The sequence below is a fragment of the Patagioenas fasciata genome, chromosome 23, assembly GCF_037038585.1.
Source record: "Patagioenas fasciata isolate bPatFas1 chromosome 23, bPatFas1.hap1, whole genome shotgun sequence".
In the NCBI taxonomy this organism is placed as follows: Eukaryota; Metazoa; Chordata; class Aves; order Columbiformes; family Columbidae; genus Patagioenas; species Patagioenas fasciata.
Window position 1 is genome coordinate 3,890,462 of NC_092542.1, and position 17,495 is coordinate 3,907,956.

At 41.5% G+C, this 17,495-nt stretch overlaps 1 protein-coding gene across 3 annotated transcripts in view; it reads right to left on the reverse strand.

Annotated features, from left to right (window-relative positions):
• Positions 1-17,495, reverse strand: part of MTOR (mechanistic target of rapamycin kinase) — a 54,322-nt gene that overhangs the window by 8,736 nt on the left and 28,091 nt on the right. For all 3 annotated transcript variants that reach the window (XM_065854924.2, XM_065854920.2, XM_065854922.2), the window contains 16 exons: positions 13,746-13,821; positions 12,638-12,777; positions 11,872-11,972; positions 10,906-11,021; positions 9,658-9,735; positions 9,162-9,269; positions 7,138-7,263; positions 6,372-6,503; positions 5,160-5,275; positions 3,833-3,950; positions 2,875-3,081; positions 2,367-2,467; positions 2,010-2,106; positions 1,501-1,599; positions 825-947; positions 29-211 (listed from right to left, as the gene is read on the reverse strand). In XM_065854924.2, coding sequence (XP_065710996.1) covers positions 29-211; positions 825-947; positions 1,501-1,599; positions 2,010-2,106; positions 2,367-2,467; positions 2,875-3,081; positions 3,833-3,950; positions 5,160-5,275; positions 6,372-6,503; positions 7,138-7,263; positions 9,162-9,269; positions 9,658-9,735; positions 10,906-11,021; positions 11,872-11,972; positions 12,638-12,777; positions 13,746-13,821 — 1,921 coding nt within the window. The remainder of the gene's footprint in view (positions 1-28; positions 212-824; positions 948-1,500; positions 1,600-2,009; positions 2,107-2,366; positions 2,468-2,874; positions 3,082-3,832; positions 3,951-5,159; positions 5,276-6,371; positions 6,504-7,137; positions 7,264-9,161; positions 9,270-9,657; positions 9,736-10,905; positions 11,022-11,871; positions 11,973-12,637; positions 12,778-13,745; positions 13,822-17,495) is intronic.

The following is a 17,495-nucleotide window of genomic DNA, read 5'->3' on the forward strand; positions in this document are numbered from 1 at the left end:
GGTGATGCTCTCGGTCCTTTGCCGATACCTGATTGAAAGATGTCTCTTTTAAAGTCTGAGGCCCACGCTCCATCATCGCATGAAGTGGTTCCAGCACCTCAAACATTCCCTTCACGTTCCGTTCTCCAAAGTACAGACGAGATGCTTCTTCCAGCCCTTCATGCCACATCTCATGCCATAGGATGGCTACACGGATTAGCTCTTCACTCACCTGTTTTAGGAGAGGAAAAAAGATTCAATGCCTAACGAGAAACACTGACTGTATACTGACTTATAAATGTGAAACGACTTTCTCCTCTAATGATTATATTTGCTGCTGGTAGCTAGAGGGAGCCACAAGAACTCCCACAATACTCTTCCACTTTTTTCTGCAAGGAGCTGATCGGGCTTTTCTCACCTTATTTGTTGCCTTTGAAATTTTCTACATATTTGTGCAGCTTGGCCTGAAAACATTACTTTTCATTTATTCATAAAAGTGTTTAGCAAATGAATTAAATTACTCTTTCCATGCTATGCTTGGTAAGTTTTCTTTCTACTTTACGCTAAGCAAAAATAACTCTTTATAGAACAATGGTTCTTCATTTATTTCTTCTCTAAATTTATTCATAAGGAGAGACAAGAACTCAGTGTTTGAATGTTATGGTCCTTTTTAAATTAAAGCATTCTCTTGAAATTATACTAATACTGTAATATCTTCCAAATATAAAACCCCAAATTAATTGTACTTGAAGAAAATTAACAATGAATAGTAATTTTGTGTTATTATACATGTGGCACATCCATTCCTGAAACACAATACACTTTATGTCCCATTAAGTACTCACCATCATTGCCTGCTGCACCAGTGTGTTACTGTGCTCACACATGTTTTTCAAGATCTTATTTGCAGCGTTGTGCCGAGCAGTGGTTGTAGATTTAGAGGCCACAGTCAAAGGATAGATCAAAGCCTACAAGGGACATAAATGGAAGGATTAGCAAAGCTTTAATAAATAGCAGCCTTAGGGCTAAACAAGAGAAAGCAAGCATGCTTCTGAAAGAGGTGATAGAAATTTGCTGTTCAACGTCTTCCAACCTGAAAAGCTCACAAGACTTTAATTCACTGTGTAGCAGAATGAGTTTGAGAGCCTGTATCAAACTGGAAGAACAGAAAACTGGTTTTAGCATTTTGTGATTTTCCACACTGTAGGAAATAATTCAGTCAAACTGTCTGTGGGGCAGTCTCATAGTAGTCACTTAATGAGATTTAAGAAGGCAATTTGCACTGCCCAGTGTTCTATCAGACAGAGAGAGCTTCCTCCACTGCGTGGCTCATCCACCTCTTCTCTCCATTTTTATGTGAATAGTGCTGAGATGAAAAAAGCAGCAGCAGAAATAATCCCCATCCTCACTATCCTCCCTTGCTGTGACTTCCAGCACAGGCATCTAGACTAGGTGAAATGGAACAGAAAATGCCCCAATTGGCTACTAGTCTGGAAATTTCTCCTCCAACACAAAGCTTACCTGCGGATGGTATCGTCCAATATCTGTGAGGAGCTGATGAATGAGACGTCCTACTAATGGTCGAGGAGTGTCGATTCTTGCTATGAGCTGAGGGATAACCTAGTAGTAAGGAGAAGTAAAATGAACATCCCTGTCATCTCATGTGTCCAGTTCACAAGCTGTTCTGCCCTCTGCTAGAGACCTCAGTCTCTCAAAGAGACAGACAGGCCCAGAGCAGCACAGTGGTGCTTTAGACTTGATCGCCACTGAATGCATATCATCAATTTCTAAATTTTCATTCTTTCTCATTCATATGCACTAATCTGCACATAAATAGAGAAATACACAAAAGAATGTTTCTCATGTCTCTTTTCACGATGCTTGTTAAATCAGTTACAAATTGTAATGCACACTGCTCTCAGCACACACCTACAGAGGATCCTTTAGCAAAGGAGCATCACGGATATCATGTAACAAAACCCAAGCTCCCCCCAGAACAGAGATTTATCTTAGCCCTTGGTGTTCCTTACCTGCAGCCAAGTGTCTATTTGGATTGCCTTGACTCCTTCTACCAAAGCCTCGTTCACTTCAGGCCAGTGACCATAGTCAAACCACAGAGTAAGGACTCTGAAAAAGAGAAATACATTTGTTAGGAATGGAACAAAAAAAATCCCCATTCCAGGCAAACACCTTCAGATCCATTTACAAGCGACTCTTCTTCCCAGAACCTGGAGATAGTAGGATAAGGGTTAATCCACCTAACATAAACTAGCTTGGACTGAAGCGCTCACTTAGTTTAACCATAAAGAGCAGAAACAGGTTCTACCTAATCTTAAACCATGTGCCTTATCAGCTGGATTGTATTTACTATGTGCTTTATTACGTACCTTAGAGTGTCTTGTAGGTTGTTTCCTCGAGACAGAGATATGGATCGGAAGAAACCCTGGACAGCAGGGACCGTGTACATCAAGAGGGTCTTGGATAAATCCTTTTGGAATGAAAATTGCTGCATTAGTTCTACACAAGCACGTCAGCCCACATGAATCCTAAACTTAGCAAGGGAAGAGAGGGAGAAATAAGTGGAAACAGCAACCTAATCCACATTATAGTTGACTTCTGCTAATACTCCTCACAGGGCACATTGTCCCTAGAATTTACTTCACAGTTAACTTACGATCATTTCCATTAATTTAGTCCTCTTCCCTTAAGACTGAGTTAACCTGAACTTCCGCCCTTTTGCTGTAAGCTATGAGCATATATATATATTTATACACACACATATACAGACAGCTTCCACAAGCCAGGTATGCCTAGTAGCTTGTTCCCCACCATAACATTTTCCTGCATCTCAGCACAAAGTACCAATCTCTCAGCAGAAAGAGGGAAGGAAGGTACCTCAGTGACTTTTTTCTGCACTGGAGATGGGATGGGACTGTTCTCGGTGCTCTCTGCGTCACTCTCACTGTTGCTGCCCTCAGTATTAGCACTGGTGATGCTGGCTCCGCTGGCGTGACGTAATTTCTTCTTCTCATCTCTGGCTTGGTTTTGATGTTTGTAGTGAAGCACTGCTTCAAAGTTCATCACTGCCCAGGCGTGCCAGGCCTGCCAACAAGGGAGAGCAAAAGTCAAAAGGAATCCCCCCTGCAACCTGTACTATCTAATTATTAGAGATAATAACCCAACTTTTCTTAGTCCATGGGCAACAGTAGTAAGTACAACCCCACAGGCAACAAAATGCTTTGCTTTCTCTAATCAGTTGTAGTTTTAACTGCCTTATTATCTTAAGTAACATCATGGTGAGTTCTTGGTTGGAAGCTCCCATTTAGATATCAAAGAAAAGGAGCTCTGTACATCTCATTTTTCAGACCTTACAATGAAGATGAATATGTTAGGACTAGGGGAGGTGGAACAGGAAGAAATGCAGGAAATGGCTGCTCCAGAGATCTGGCAACAAATATTAATTGAAATTTCACAACCCTGAAATCAAAGGTTCTTTGGAGAATCAGCAACATGGACACTTTCCTAGTTCAAGTTTACTGAGTGAGAATAATTTTTTTTTTTTTTTTTTTCATTTAGACCATCATTGCTCCTTCATTGTTAACTGACAGGAGACAAAGTCCAAAAAGCAAGAATAGACGTTGAATTGTGGCCTAGATTTACCAGTCAGATAAAATTCTAAACAAGAATCTTGTGGTTGCCATGCGCTGCTTTCTCTCTTATTTTAATCCTACTTGCAGTAACAAGGCAGATAGTTACAGATCTTCCTATGAACACCTTCTTTCCCTGTAGTATGGGATGTGATCAAATTTACTGATCTCTCTGCAATGGCGCCTGGAAGCTTCCCCTTACTGACCTTGTACCAGTTGCGATCGTGCTCTGTTGCAGCGCTGTAGTATTGCAGGACTTTGGGGATGGTACTTTCATTGATGCCTTGCAGGTTCAGCTGCCACTCACCCAGTTTGAGGAAACACCTGATTAAGCAAAGGGATTATTGACTCAAAACCTAGAAGGAAAAGGAAGCCTGCTGGATTAAGAGGCAGAATTCTTATTTGGAGTCTGAAAGACATTTTGTGTGGTGAACCCACTCAGTGAGCCTCTTCCACAAACTGGGAACATACATGTTAACCCGTGAGGTTCAAAACACCCACATCCTGCTTCTAACTGTGGAGCTAACTAGTTAATGGCTTAGGGAAAAAGGTGAGGGCCAAACTTTGTTCCTAATATATATCAGTTATAAAATAAATGTAAGAACTAGCTAACGGTAACATCAAAAGACTTCATCAGCAGTGATAAAAAGCACACAGCATATGTGCTGGCTAGCTACACCTATCACCATACGAGCCAGCCTTCTGGAGAGAACACTGTGGCAGAAACAGTGGAAACACAGAGCAACTGCTCTTTCCCCAAGCCAGAACCCCTTAAGTCATCCCCTCCCTGAAGAAAGGAAAAACAACGTATTTTTACTGCAGTAAGGTGGGGCTGTGAAGGCTTGTGCAAAGCTTAATACTTTGGTCTCTCAACAGGCTTTAAATGGCACAGTTACACACACATCCTCCCTATTTTTTGAGTTTTCCAGAAAGTACTGAGTAAGAAAAATATTGTGCGCATCTCATTACTAATTTGCCTTCCATGATAGTCACTAAAAAAAATAAGATGATGCTACTATCAAGTTCCTGTTCTCATAAAAGCAAATTATGTGCATGACTCCCTTTAAGGAAAAAAAAAAAGCAAACTTTCAATAATAAGCACTATGCGGTTTCGTCTTCAAACTGGAAACAGCAGATCTGGCACCTTCAGATCCACAGAGGAAAATGGAGATTATAAACTGTATTTTTAATGCAATAATATTTTAAGAGACAATCACATGCTGGGCACCTATTGCCCAAAGTGCTACTGTGGTATTAAGGGCACAGCTGAGCCAAGCATGTGCAAAGTGTTTCTTTCCAACTGACTGAATCTCCTGAAAACCACAGAAACAGCCATCCTGAAAGCAGTTACTGAAATTATGTGATAGATAAGAGTGTAATATCAAACAGGTCTCTACCAGCTAAATGAGAAACCCCCTGTTGTTTTTAAGTACAGGCCTTGTCTGAAATGTGTCATCTGCGTGGGCTCCGCAACCTCGGGAAAGCTGCTGGTTTCACTACATGGCTAAAGGGTGACAAGGAGCAGGTGCTGACCGTGCCATGAGCTTGTGGAGTTCCTGCTTGTGCTGCTGGTCCTCAGTCGCGATCGCATGCTGCGCCTGCTGCTGCATCCTCTGCACGAATTGTTGCATCTGCTGGAATGCATCAATCTGCAATGGGATGATGGCTGGGTTAAGGACTGCCGGGGTTAAATACAGCTTCATGAGAGAGGAAGACAATGTGGAAATAAATTTTCACTGAAGGTAAAAAATACAGGTTTGTTTCCTTTCAAAGCCTTTTAGCCATTTACAGAGAATGTCCTGTTACTGCTCATGCAAGATATATCATTGCATGCACTGAGCATGCACCTCAAAACCAGTCCAGCAACTTCAACAATCAAGCAAATATTCATAGATTATGAACTGCATCTTTTTTTTCTGTTTTCATGGGCTTAATGTAGTCTTGAGTCAGTTGATTTTAGATACATTCTCTTCCCCCAGCCCTTAATGTTTGTGCCTTCTTTCATTCTGCTTTCTACAACCGCACTGGTTTCCTGTATCTTATCTGCCTATTTCTTTATCACAGGTCAAACACAGAAAAATCCACTTTTGCTCAAATAGGCAGGCAGAGAAAACCCATATACTTCTTGGGTCATTTACTGAAGAAAATAAAGGAGCACTGCACTGTTTTACAAAGCCAATAGAACAGGGCCTCATCAGCAGCTCCTTCTGTTTTTTAAATTCAAATTAAGAGTAGTTAGGTCATGGCAATGTTCCCATAGCACAGGCTCTGCTCCAGTGCTGGCAATCCAAGAGACAGGAAAAATAAAAAAAGATGTGGCAGAATATGAGGATAAATGGAGGCTTTAATGTATATTAAAAGAAGAGATAAGCTATCCAGTCTGGAGCTTATTGGATTTGATTATGTAAATTCTCCCTGTGTTGCAATGTCAAAAACATTCACCCTAGGCTCTTTGGAGCCAAATTGTTCCCATGACAAAGCCCTATGTACTTTTCAGCCATCTTTCAGTTAGAAATTTTCAATAATGTCCTTAATAAAAGTCAGTTCTGCCCAGAAACTAAGTACAAACTGTTCAGGATACTTTCGTAAAACTAGTATTAATAGAAACTTTTCTACCCTTTTCTAGGTGAGCAAACCCAAAACTTTCAGCCTTGACTTTGTTCTGTGGGGATTATGAAGAGCTAACGTGTATAGCGTCACACAAAACCTGAGCAATGAAACGTAGAGTACTATGTTCTTCTGTACCTTACGGGCGCTCTTCCACATGTGTTTCATGTATGCGTAAGTCACTTGAGGATGTACTGTTGGCAGCGGGTGATCCAGCTGTCGAGACGGATCTACTCCCAAGAGCAGGACAAGTGTCTTATGGGCCAGAGCCTGCAGAAAGTTGCAAAGAGTAAAAGCAGGTTAAAAAAAGCTCATTCTTGCCTCCATTTCATAGCGACTGTAGAATTACCCACCACTGAAAAATACCTCCAACCCTCCACATAAAACACAGACATAGGAGCCTTATGATGACTCCCTGGGCTCATAAGAATATCACAGGATACACCATAAGCCTTCATTGGGATCAGAACATTAGATTCTCATTTCAGAATCCAGTAGAGAGTGTGAAGTGTCTGTTTCAAGTATTTTTGGTAGTAAATCTTGTGGTGGATGCAGAAATAGGATTGTAGTGTTCAACCATAACAACGCCACATTCTAGATTTGACAGAGTGCTTTAGCAGAGAGAGCTATTATTAATAATCACCAGTGCAGTATACAACAAAAAATTGGCTCTGACACTCCCAGGTATTGCACTAGTCCCACAGAAATAACCTTGGCTACAAGCATGAACTCTACACTGGTTCCATTTTTAGTATTTCAACAATTTCTGACCAGTCTCCTCCTCAGACAAGAGCCCATTCCACTTGGGCAATTTAGGTATTTGGAAATGCTCAAGGTTGAAGCAGCATGATAAAGGCAATCATCTAAGAATCTGCTGTAGAGGGTAGAGCTTGGCAACACTCACCAGTCTCCCGCTCTTGCCACACAAGCTGGCGTACTTGAGCCAAGTTCTCATGTCCTCATGCGGATTCACAACAAGAGATCGGACCATCAGTATTCTTTGCCAGTCTTCCACAATTCGTTGACAGCCCTGAGAGAAAAAGGAAGAGAGAATTTGTCAGCATTTTATCTCCAATATACTCCACAGAGCCTTAAGTCAAAATTCGAAGGGATTTTTCCCAAGATGGAGAGACTTCAGTTCCCGTAACTCACAGCAGGCCGACATTACGAACTAGCTGGCTATTTCTTCAACACTGCAATGTGAGAAGGTGGTTAAGTCCTTGACTCTTATTTTCTGCAGCCAGCTCAGTGTTTGCAGCCTATCAACAACCTCTAATGGAAAAATGAGAAAAACAAAAAAAAAAACAAGGAAGCTCTTTATGCAATTCCAAAACAAGTCAAGAGTTTTATAATCCTTCTCAACCTAGTTTTAAAGCCTATTTTTGGTTTAAACAGTGACAATTCTCAAGGCGGGGATGGTACAAAAGCAAATGGTTGCAAAGATATTTTTGCTATTGCCCTTCTTCTCCTTGTATGTGTTGCTTTTAGAGGCTGGCATGGCTGAACTGAGATTCTGCCAGAACCTGCAGCTCCAACTGCTACGCTGCTTGTGCAGGCGTTGTCTGGTTCTTGTCTGAAGGCAGAGGCACAACAATATTGTCAGTCAGAGCAGGATGAGTCTGGATTTCAAACATTCAATCGTGCTACAGAGAAGGATGACTGTGGAAGAGACAGTAACAATGCAATGGCCAAGTAGTTCGGAGTATCAGTGGTGCCCTGAAGTTTGTATTGATCCAGAGACAACTCAGACTTAGTTTTGAGGTAAACAAAAGAATTTCCAATGGCAGCAAGCACCTTCGCACCAAAGCATCTACTTCTTTCCCTTTTTCCCCAAAACTGAAGGCAGGGAAGTTCAGCAAAGCTTGTTCCCTCACACCCAAGTAAACCTCATCTGATAGGCATTTTAAAATCATTAAAAAGCAGCTATAAAATGTGCAAGAACTGCATGTACTGCTTTCAGGTCTATAAACAGCTGTATTTAGATGTTACGCTTCCTGTCACTCTCAGTTTCTCCACCCCAGTGGAATGCTCCTGAGCTTTTCCAGACAGGAATGCAGATGGGAGACTAAAAGCTTTGTCACAGTTTCCCAAACAGCTAAAAAATATGCAGCAGCAACAGTAGTCACAGTGAAGAACTCTGCATAGGGAGAAATTGTTACCCAGGCAGTGTGCCAAAATTTGGTATAATGAGAACATTTTACCCTAATTCTGCTTCCTTCACCCCCCGTTTCCCTTACAGGAATCACCTCTTTGAGCAGTACTCCTGTATGTACTACTTCATGGGATGATGTTCACTTTCACTGTAGAGATGCCTCATAAGGAAACAGTCTCAAAATATTTGGCTGATTTAAATCTTCAGAACTGTTTAGCGTGAGAAAGGCACAAACTTTCCTTTAAACACAGGGAAAGCAGCATTGCTAAAGGTCTCTTAGAAGAGGACAAGGCTAATCATTTGGAAATGTTGTCCTAAGAGGTCAAAAATGAACAGGACAATCTTTTACAAGTATGTAAATTCTCTGTCCAGTTTTCCAGTGCTGTAAGAGAATTCACTTCTTCTTAATGCAGCGAGCCAGGTTAAAAGTTCAAGCTAGCCTTAACCAAACCAGTATTTCCAGGTGTGATTCCACAGTGAGATAAGCAGCCTTGGAGATGATACTAGTGTCTCAGTTCTGTACACATCTATTTCAAGGCTTAAATAACCCTACTAAAGTGTCATATCAGTACACACCTCAGGAACGTTAACCAAAACAAGCCCAAACAACCAGGACAAACGCAATGGAGACAGAAAGTGTGCAACCATGTAAGCACATACGCTATTGGGATAGAAAGAGAAATGGAAAGATTTGCTGAGCCATCACACTGACTCAAAAGGAAGCTGTTCTTGCCAGCACATCAGCATCTCCATCCTTGACCTTTACATAGATGTACCTGCAGTCTTTCCCACCAGATCTGGCGGATGATCTCACGGCGTTCTGGTACAAGTTTATACTGGATAACCTCTTCCAGCTCTGACAGCATCTGGCAGGACACCATAGCCTGAAGGAAACAATCACATTCCATCCCAATCACTACAGAACAAGTCTATAATTAAGGAACAGTATTTTGGCATCAAAATCTGAAGTACATATGCTGCCCAACACGTAAAGGACAGACTGGTATATGCTGGTATCTTGACGAGCTGCTGATTTGAACTTTCTAAACATCAATTCTTATTTTTTTCCAAGGGTGGGAGCTCACTTCACTGTTTAATTTGTCCCAAAGCTGCTCCTACAAAGTTACGTTTCTTATCCAACAAGACGCATTTAGCTTGTGGGCCTAACACAGGTCTCATGTTTGATACAAGCACTACTCTGAAGTTTTAGGCAACTTCTAGAGACAGTCTGAGGCAATCAGGAGGAGAACGAAGGCTGAATTAGACACTTACCCCATAGGCTCGGCTGTAGCTCTCTCCTGCCATGGCAGTCAGCTCAGCATCTAGCAGATCTCTGGCTTTATCGATGCACTGAAATAGAACAAGATATTGGGGCAAAGGTGGCATGTTTTATCTAGAGTCAGCTGTTGAAACTGCTATTCATCTGTTCCATCTCATGAACAAAGCTGGCATTGTTCCCATTCCCCAACAAGACCCAGGAGAGGACGCTATCGATGGAAAGAATCAACAGGAAAACAGTGTCCAGGGGCAGCTGTAAAGGAAGCCAAGGGGGCTCCATTTATCACCTGCATAGTCTGAAGTTTGTCTTTCTACCAAATCAAAGTATTTCTAACCCAACTGTCATTGTAGAGGTCATTGTTAGTAACATTTATAGAGGAAGAGAAAAGTTCACATTTTAGTGCAAGAGAGTCAGTTACAAAAAAGCCTCAAGAAATGTCTCGTGATAACATACACTGATAGGAAATAGCTTTTACTGTTTTATGTAACTGAACAGGTTTTTATGAATTTTACAGCAGAGCAAATTCCATTTCTCTTCCTGCAACTAAGGCATGCCCTTCAAGCACAAAATAAATCCTGCTCCGGTTCCAGTCATTACATAATCTCTCATCTACAGTTTTTCCTGTTCAAAACGTTAAAGGTTAATCTCGAACTCTCACCCTTTGAATGCCTGGCTAATTTTACTGCGCACATCATCCAAAAATCTATGTATGGGTTTTGACAGAGCAGACTGAATTACTCCTCTATCTAAGTTGGCAAGTCAGTGCAGAATTCTGAGAAATAGTACTTTAGCTTCCTTGGAAAGTAAACAACGTGCTTCACATCTACAGAGGGGGAAAAGTCGCTCTGCAAATCTCCTCTGTGACAAACAAGCACCCCAATACAGCTCTGTTTAATAGACTCATTGCTTGCCTTGATTTCTCATCTCAATCTAAGATTTATCACTGTGACCAGAAGAATTAGACCAAAAGTTTTGGTACTTCACTGAAAAAGCTGTAAGAGACAGAAGTGCACGGAACTCCCATGGAGAATATTATGTGTGTCTTATGCCATGAATGCTTTTTATCAGGCAATGCCTTGTAGAATGGAACCTCTGCTGGGATAATCCTTGTGCACCGTCTGACTAGAAAACAGACAATTCACAGGTTATAGCCAACTATTTTAAAACAGCGCATCTTTCCGTGCAGCAATACAGTCCAGTTCACCGTAAGGTTTTGGGAAGCCTAGAAGGAAGAGGATTACCTGCTGAGCCAGAGAGAAAAGGTCCTGATGAAGAGCCAGCACAGCCCTGTAGAAAGCACCATCGTGGGTGTCCCTGGGGATCATGCAGGTGTATTCCTCCATGCTGTCCCACTGACCTGCAGAGACACAAATCACCTCAGCAATACAACAGCCCTCTCTGCAAGAAGACAGTAGAACTGTGCTACGGTGCTCGGACATCAGCGACTCAGTCTGAATGCTGTGTGGTGCTTCTCCCTTTCAGTCTGCTCTGCAACAGCTTGTCTGCATTACACACAGAAACTGCATATATACCTACACAGGAGCTGTATACATACATACAGAGCTATAGGCAAGCAAAAACATAAGCGTTTTACTTCTAGGTAAATTGTCAGCCACGGGGGAAAGGCTCTTGCATTCCCTGTGATGAAAAGGTTGAAATGCTGACATTTCAAGAACATACGAATGAATTACTGTCCTACAAAGTAAAATATTATCCTTTTTAGCAAAAGTTGGTAGACAGTAAGTGACTTATAAGCTTCTCTAGTAAGTACCAAGCTACCAACATAACCAATATTTGGATCATTTATAGATTTATTCCGCATATGATTGCCTACTCAGCAGATACAACCTATCAAAAGGCTCAATAGATATTGTTGTAGTTTGTAAATAGGAGTCTGCCACAAATCAGAGAAATTCTCTTAGTCTCATCTCAAGTCTGAGCTATGTTCAATGTAAAACTAAGTCAAAGGGACCAGTTAAGCAACCGGTATCTGCTGAGACCACTAAGGCAGTCTGGTACTTGAGACCACACTGGGAGACCTCCTGTAAATGCAGGTTTTCAGTGTTGAATGCCACTTCATATCCCAACATCAGTAATTTTGCTCTTGATTTTACGGTTTCTTATGTTTTGTAGTTCTGAAGCAAGGTAAAACTACCTGTGCTTCCACATCGTGGGCTGGCATATCCTACCACACAAGGATACCTTACCTAGACCCCAGGCAGCAGCAGCAGCCATCCTGGCCATCTTAGCTTGAGTCTCATCATTGACCTGGGTCCACTTTTCACAGCATTGCTGGTGGAGCTGCCCCCTAAGAAGAATCCACAATTTCTGATCAGCGAAAAGGAGAAATTCTGTAAACCCCTGACAGGAAATGGCTACTCCTAGAAATGATGATTGAGAAACAGTCAGAGAATCTGTTTTTCCTACTGAAAAAGTTGCGCCAAATTTGCCTCACCCACATCTAGAAACAAAAAGGGCAGAAAAACGCTATCAGAATTAGGTTTCTCAAACAGCCCTGTTTCTATAACCGCAAAATTACTTTACTGAAGAGGAATCTCCTCGCTGGGTGCCATCCCCTGGGTTCATGTCAGGACCCATCAGGAGAGAGCTCTAGTGACATGAAAAGTTCAGTAGAAAGGCGGAACCCGGACCAAATCACACATGCCCCTGGGTAGAACGGCACGCTACAGCGCGCAGGATGCCTTCTCCAATTATCTTCGTCGAATTGAGCAGGGAGAGAAACAGAAGCCCTCAGTTAACTGGAGAGCTATAATTCAGTACCAGCTCACCCTTCCACAAAACTGACTCTAAGCAGTTACATGTTGACAAAACATATTTAACACAGGGTTTGAAATACCCAGTGTCTACAAAGACACTGATTAATGAATGCTAAAAACTCAGCCATCTTCAAGATGGGCAAAAGGGTTTTAAAGGGGGAGTAATTTATTTTCCTCAATCTTCAGGCACTCTTACCATTCACCAAGAGCTTCCAAGCAACGCATCCGTCCCAGCATCAGCTCAGGATCATCTTTGTTTGTGTCCATCTTCTTGTCATAGGCCACCAGAGCATCTTCCCATTCGTGAAGCTTCTCATACCACGTAGCTTGAATTTCCTAAGGCACAGGGAAAAAAACAAAATCAAAACCAGAATAAGTAGTGGGATTAATATTCACCATTCTATGTTAATTACTAAAGCTTTTCCTGAAAAATTCTGTGTCTATGGTGGTCACTTAGCCCTTTCTTTTCATTCTAAATATCCTCATGGACTTCTGTGATACAGAGAAAAGCCTTTGTTGTACATGCTTGCATTTAAACAACAGTCCTGTGGTTAGGAACGGAGTGACCAACTGGAAAACCCAAACAGTACCCTGTGCGTCTGGCTACCGCTAGGCCACTATTTAATACACCAGGCATGTATAATGTTGGGGTCTAATCAAAGTCCTCACAAGGAAAAGCTGTGGTTTGTAACAAAGACTTTAAAACTAAGCCAAGCAGTGATCCCTATCAGCTGCACAAACTTTTCTTCAGTCTTTGTCTCTAGATTTTGTTTCTAATTTTCAAGAAATAAAATGCCTTGATATTTTTTCCATACTGATCTCTGCCAATGTTCTTCTGCTCGGCCCTTGGCAACTGACGTCTTGACATAAGCTGCAGAATAGATTCTTTTTCCAGCCCTGTGGGCACAGTCAGTATAAACCATGCTCAGTGTAAAGCATACTCTGCACCCAGGTCTTCCACTCAGTCCTTTAACTTCTCAGCTCAGCTGTAATATTTCAAATAAGTTGGTAATTAAGTGTCAACAATAGCTGCTAAATTCTCCTCCAAATCAGGTTATTGCACAAGTTCTTGTGGCCTTCCCCAGCTACCTTACTTGTGTGCAGTCTTTGACAGCATAGAGCTAAGTACCAGTATATATCCCTACAGGCAATAAGGCCCCTGCAGTATGCATGAAGCAATGTTTTTAAGTGGGGACAGAACCTCAACACGATTCACTGAAAAAACACACGGCCACCACTACAAACAACACCTACAAAAACCATGAAGACATAAGACATGAAAAGAATCACCCAGCAGGACCCACCAGCTCCCCAAAGTGCTTCATGGCATATTCCAGGACCCCAGCAGCTGCTTCTGGCTGTTGCAGTTTATTGTTAATGCTGAAAAGGCAGGAAGAAAAAGACCATTTAACACAGCTGACAATCCTTAGAGGCTGATATGAGCTTGACCTTGACAATACCAAGCTCTGTCACTTAGAAATAACAATGGAACACCTTCATTACTCTTTAAAACTTTCAAGTGAACGATTAGCCTACACAGGACAGGCAATGATGACGTATGTGCAAAAGAATAGGTGCATGCATATTCTCTGTATATATTCTCAAGACTCATTATACAAAATAGTGATTGTATATGATCATCAGTTCTAAACAGCAGCCTGCACAGAGAGAGTAGCTGCCAATAGTTTGAAAGGCATAATTTCTCAAACAGCTGCACTCATTAAGAGCTTTACAGTATTGATATTTTTCCCCTTTCTCTTAAACAGAAACCCAACTCCTTTACAAATCAGCGTAGAGATTTCAATACTCCAGGAAACAACCTACACCATTAGAACAGTTGACAAATGTCACCAGGAGCACAGCCATTAGCTTCATGAAAGTTTGCAACCCTACTTTCAGTTCGGTATTAATACTGCTTAACATTTGGAATGGAAGCAGCATAATCTAACAAAACAAAATACGTCATCTGAGAGAAATGCAAAGAGACTTTCAGCCATCTTCGAATATGCTGCTGTAGATATAGGTGTCTTTCAGAAATGCCCGTTCTTGCCCACTGCCATCAGAATGACTGCATGTTTTTTTCCACTATGAGTAGCCCATTGATCAGTAACAGACAAGGAAATCTATAGTATTAAGAAAAATGGGAAGTTTTTAAATTAGTGCTATATTTGTTGTGTCTGTGGAAGCTCCCTTTCCTGACAACCAAGCTCCTAGACACACTCTGGATATCTGCAAAGGTCAAGTAAAATACTCTGCAAATAGGACCTCAGAATGGCTTGAGCTCAAATCAGATTTAGTCAGGCTTAGAATGCACCAGAATCACAGTTTAAGATGACAGACACCCCAAAATGCCGGTTTTTAGCAAGACAGTCAAAGAATATTGTACCTTCACACTTCCCAGGGGAAAGCAAGGCAGCAGTGCCCCATAAAAGTGATAAATGGCTGTCACATCTCATATCCTGATGATTTAAAGAGCCACTGGCAGACACATCACTGCCAGTACATCAGACAGTTAATTACTTCCAACTTATCTTTCTTGTCAACGGCTTCCTGACAAAATTGGCCATTATCTTTTATTCTTGGACAATTAGCATTGCTCTTTTGCTGATGCTCCCTAGTGCACTCGATTACTTTTTTTTTGTTTTGTGCTTTCTTGGCTGCTCAAAGTAGAATGAAATATTCCAAAGCTGCCTCTGGCTAAGTTTAAGCAAAGGGAGGGGAAAGAAGGGAAGGAGAAAGACTGATTTAAAAGAATACACAACAGTAGCTATAATACTGTGTTGTCATAATTAATAATAAATTACTCTCTTATAACAAATGATCTAGCCCACACAGTGAGTAAAAATAGGTACTTTTGTGGACTAGGATAAGCCACCGACTGGGAAATCTGTCAATTACTTCATGTTTTGATGCACTACACTAAAGTAGCATATATAAAACATTCACTGTTTTCTCAGAAAGTAACCTAAACACAGGTAAGTACAACTGTCAGGAAGGGTACAAAAATCCCTCCAAAGCAAGACTCACACATCAAAGTGGGTGTTATTGACATGGTTGCACATTCACTGACTTATTTCTTCAGAGTAACAGAACCTTGGTAATCACGGCATCATTTTGCTGTTCAGTTTAACAGGCTAAAGGAAAAGTTGCGTGCAGATTAAGTTCTGATCTTGTGTTTTGGAGTTTTAACTTGTTTTGAAAGACCTCGGATTTCTAGTTTTTCTCATTGGCTGGATTTAGTGTGCTCTGAGTGCTGGAAGGGTATTGACCATTCCCAAAAATCACTACTACCACAGCTGACTGGAATGTGTTTGCAACAGACCCACAACTCCCCGCATACAAATTCCCCAAGAGTGGGTCGGATGATTGTACTTCTCTTAGAAAAACATTTCCACATGGAGTCCAGTTAACATGTTCAAAATACGCATTTAGAAACCACGGCATTCTGTGCTTCCCGGTCCCTTCACCTTCCTCTGAAGCATCGTCCCTCTCCCTGTAGATGTGATGAGCTCTGCACTCAGGCAAAATCTTCTTAAATTTGGTAATATTCTGGAAGCACCAGAGCTGTTTTCTGGTTATTGTGCTGGAGAGCAGACAGAATGAACACCACTACAGAAAAGCATGCGGGCACACAGAGGAGGCCCTGAAGGGCTGATATTCCAGCCAAGCAGGGTTGCCAGGGGGTTTTACAGTATTGCCAATGGAAATCAGGGCAGTTTACAGGATTAGAATCTGGGGGGTTCGATTTCTCCTTGTATCGGGAAAAAGAGAACTGCAAAATCTTTTTGGATTAAAGGAGAAGGTGGTAAAACATCCTTCCAGATAGAAAAAATGCTGCTGGCTAATTCAGCAGACAGTAACTTAAGTCTTTGTTTACTGGGTGGTGTCCTTGCAGTTGTTCCTAATTCAAGATAATATAAAGTTTAATATTAAAGACTAAGATCAACTGTTTTTCATATCCACTGAGGGTAGAACACATTGCTCTGTTCATTTTTGTTTAGAAGAAAGGAAAAAGCCATCACTACCACCTACTTTACTGGACGGCTCGGCAGCAGGCCGTAAAATTTGACTGTTGTAACTCGTTACTTGGAAATTTTTAGGTATAGGTTTGGTAGGTCACAGGTTACACATCATCTTTCAGGAAAGTATTCAGCTCTGCTCTCCTTCAAAATGAGGATTAATTAGTTGCAAAACTGATTTTCATCAAAGAACTTTTGTACGAGTTTGGCTCACCTGGACTCGCTGTATAATTACATAATGCAGCGCTGTAGGGTTAAAATTGAGGCTGATCACAATAACAGAAGCATTAATTCCTATATTCCAAGTGAACAATCTTCAGCAGCTGGACAAGGAAATGAGACCAGCACAGAACACTTCGGGAGAAGACAGTTATATGCAAGATTACAGATGATTTTTCCCCCGTTTATTAATCAATATCTGTGCTGTAGCCAGGATGATATCCAAACTCTTCTCTTTAAGTCTCCCTGAGTTTGTTTAAAAAGCTCCTCTATGCGACAGATTTTACCAACCTAACTCAAACTTGTTTTTCCTTCTGAAAAAGTGCTGAGAGCTTGCTCCTGGGATTAGAAGTGGAAGGCGCTGCTATTTTGTGGCTGCTTTGGGGAACAGATAATCCTCCAGCACAAGTAACTGGCTTTGTTGGTCTGTTTCCCCGCTTCTCCAGTTTATTTGTGTTAGTCCTCGATTCAACAAACCTGAGAAAACAACCAGTTGCCCCCCAAACAATTCCAAACCCCAATGCATTTCCATCATGCCACTAAAAATTATTCCCATGCTGGGAACAAACCAGTACCAGCAGAGAGCTGTTTTCAATAAAGAGCTGCGGTGATCGACTGCTCACAGGCCAAAGTAGCTGCCACTTCAGGAAGAGCATCCCATATTGCTCACAGGCATTAAAATTGGGCCAGATTCCCCATCTTGATATAAATGCTTGCAAATCAAATAAAGACATTCATGAGCCTTGAAAAGCAGTGAAAACCATTACAATAAGATTCTTAGCCAGCCCTGCTGCTCAGGCTGCAAAAGGTTTTATA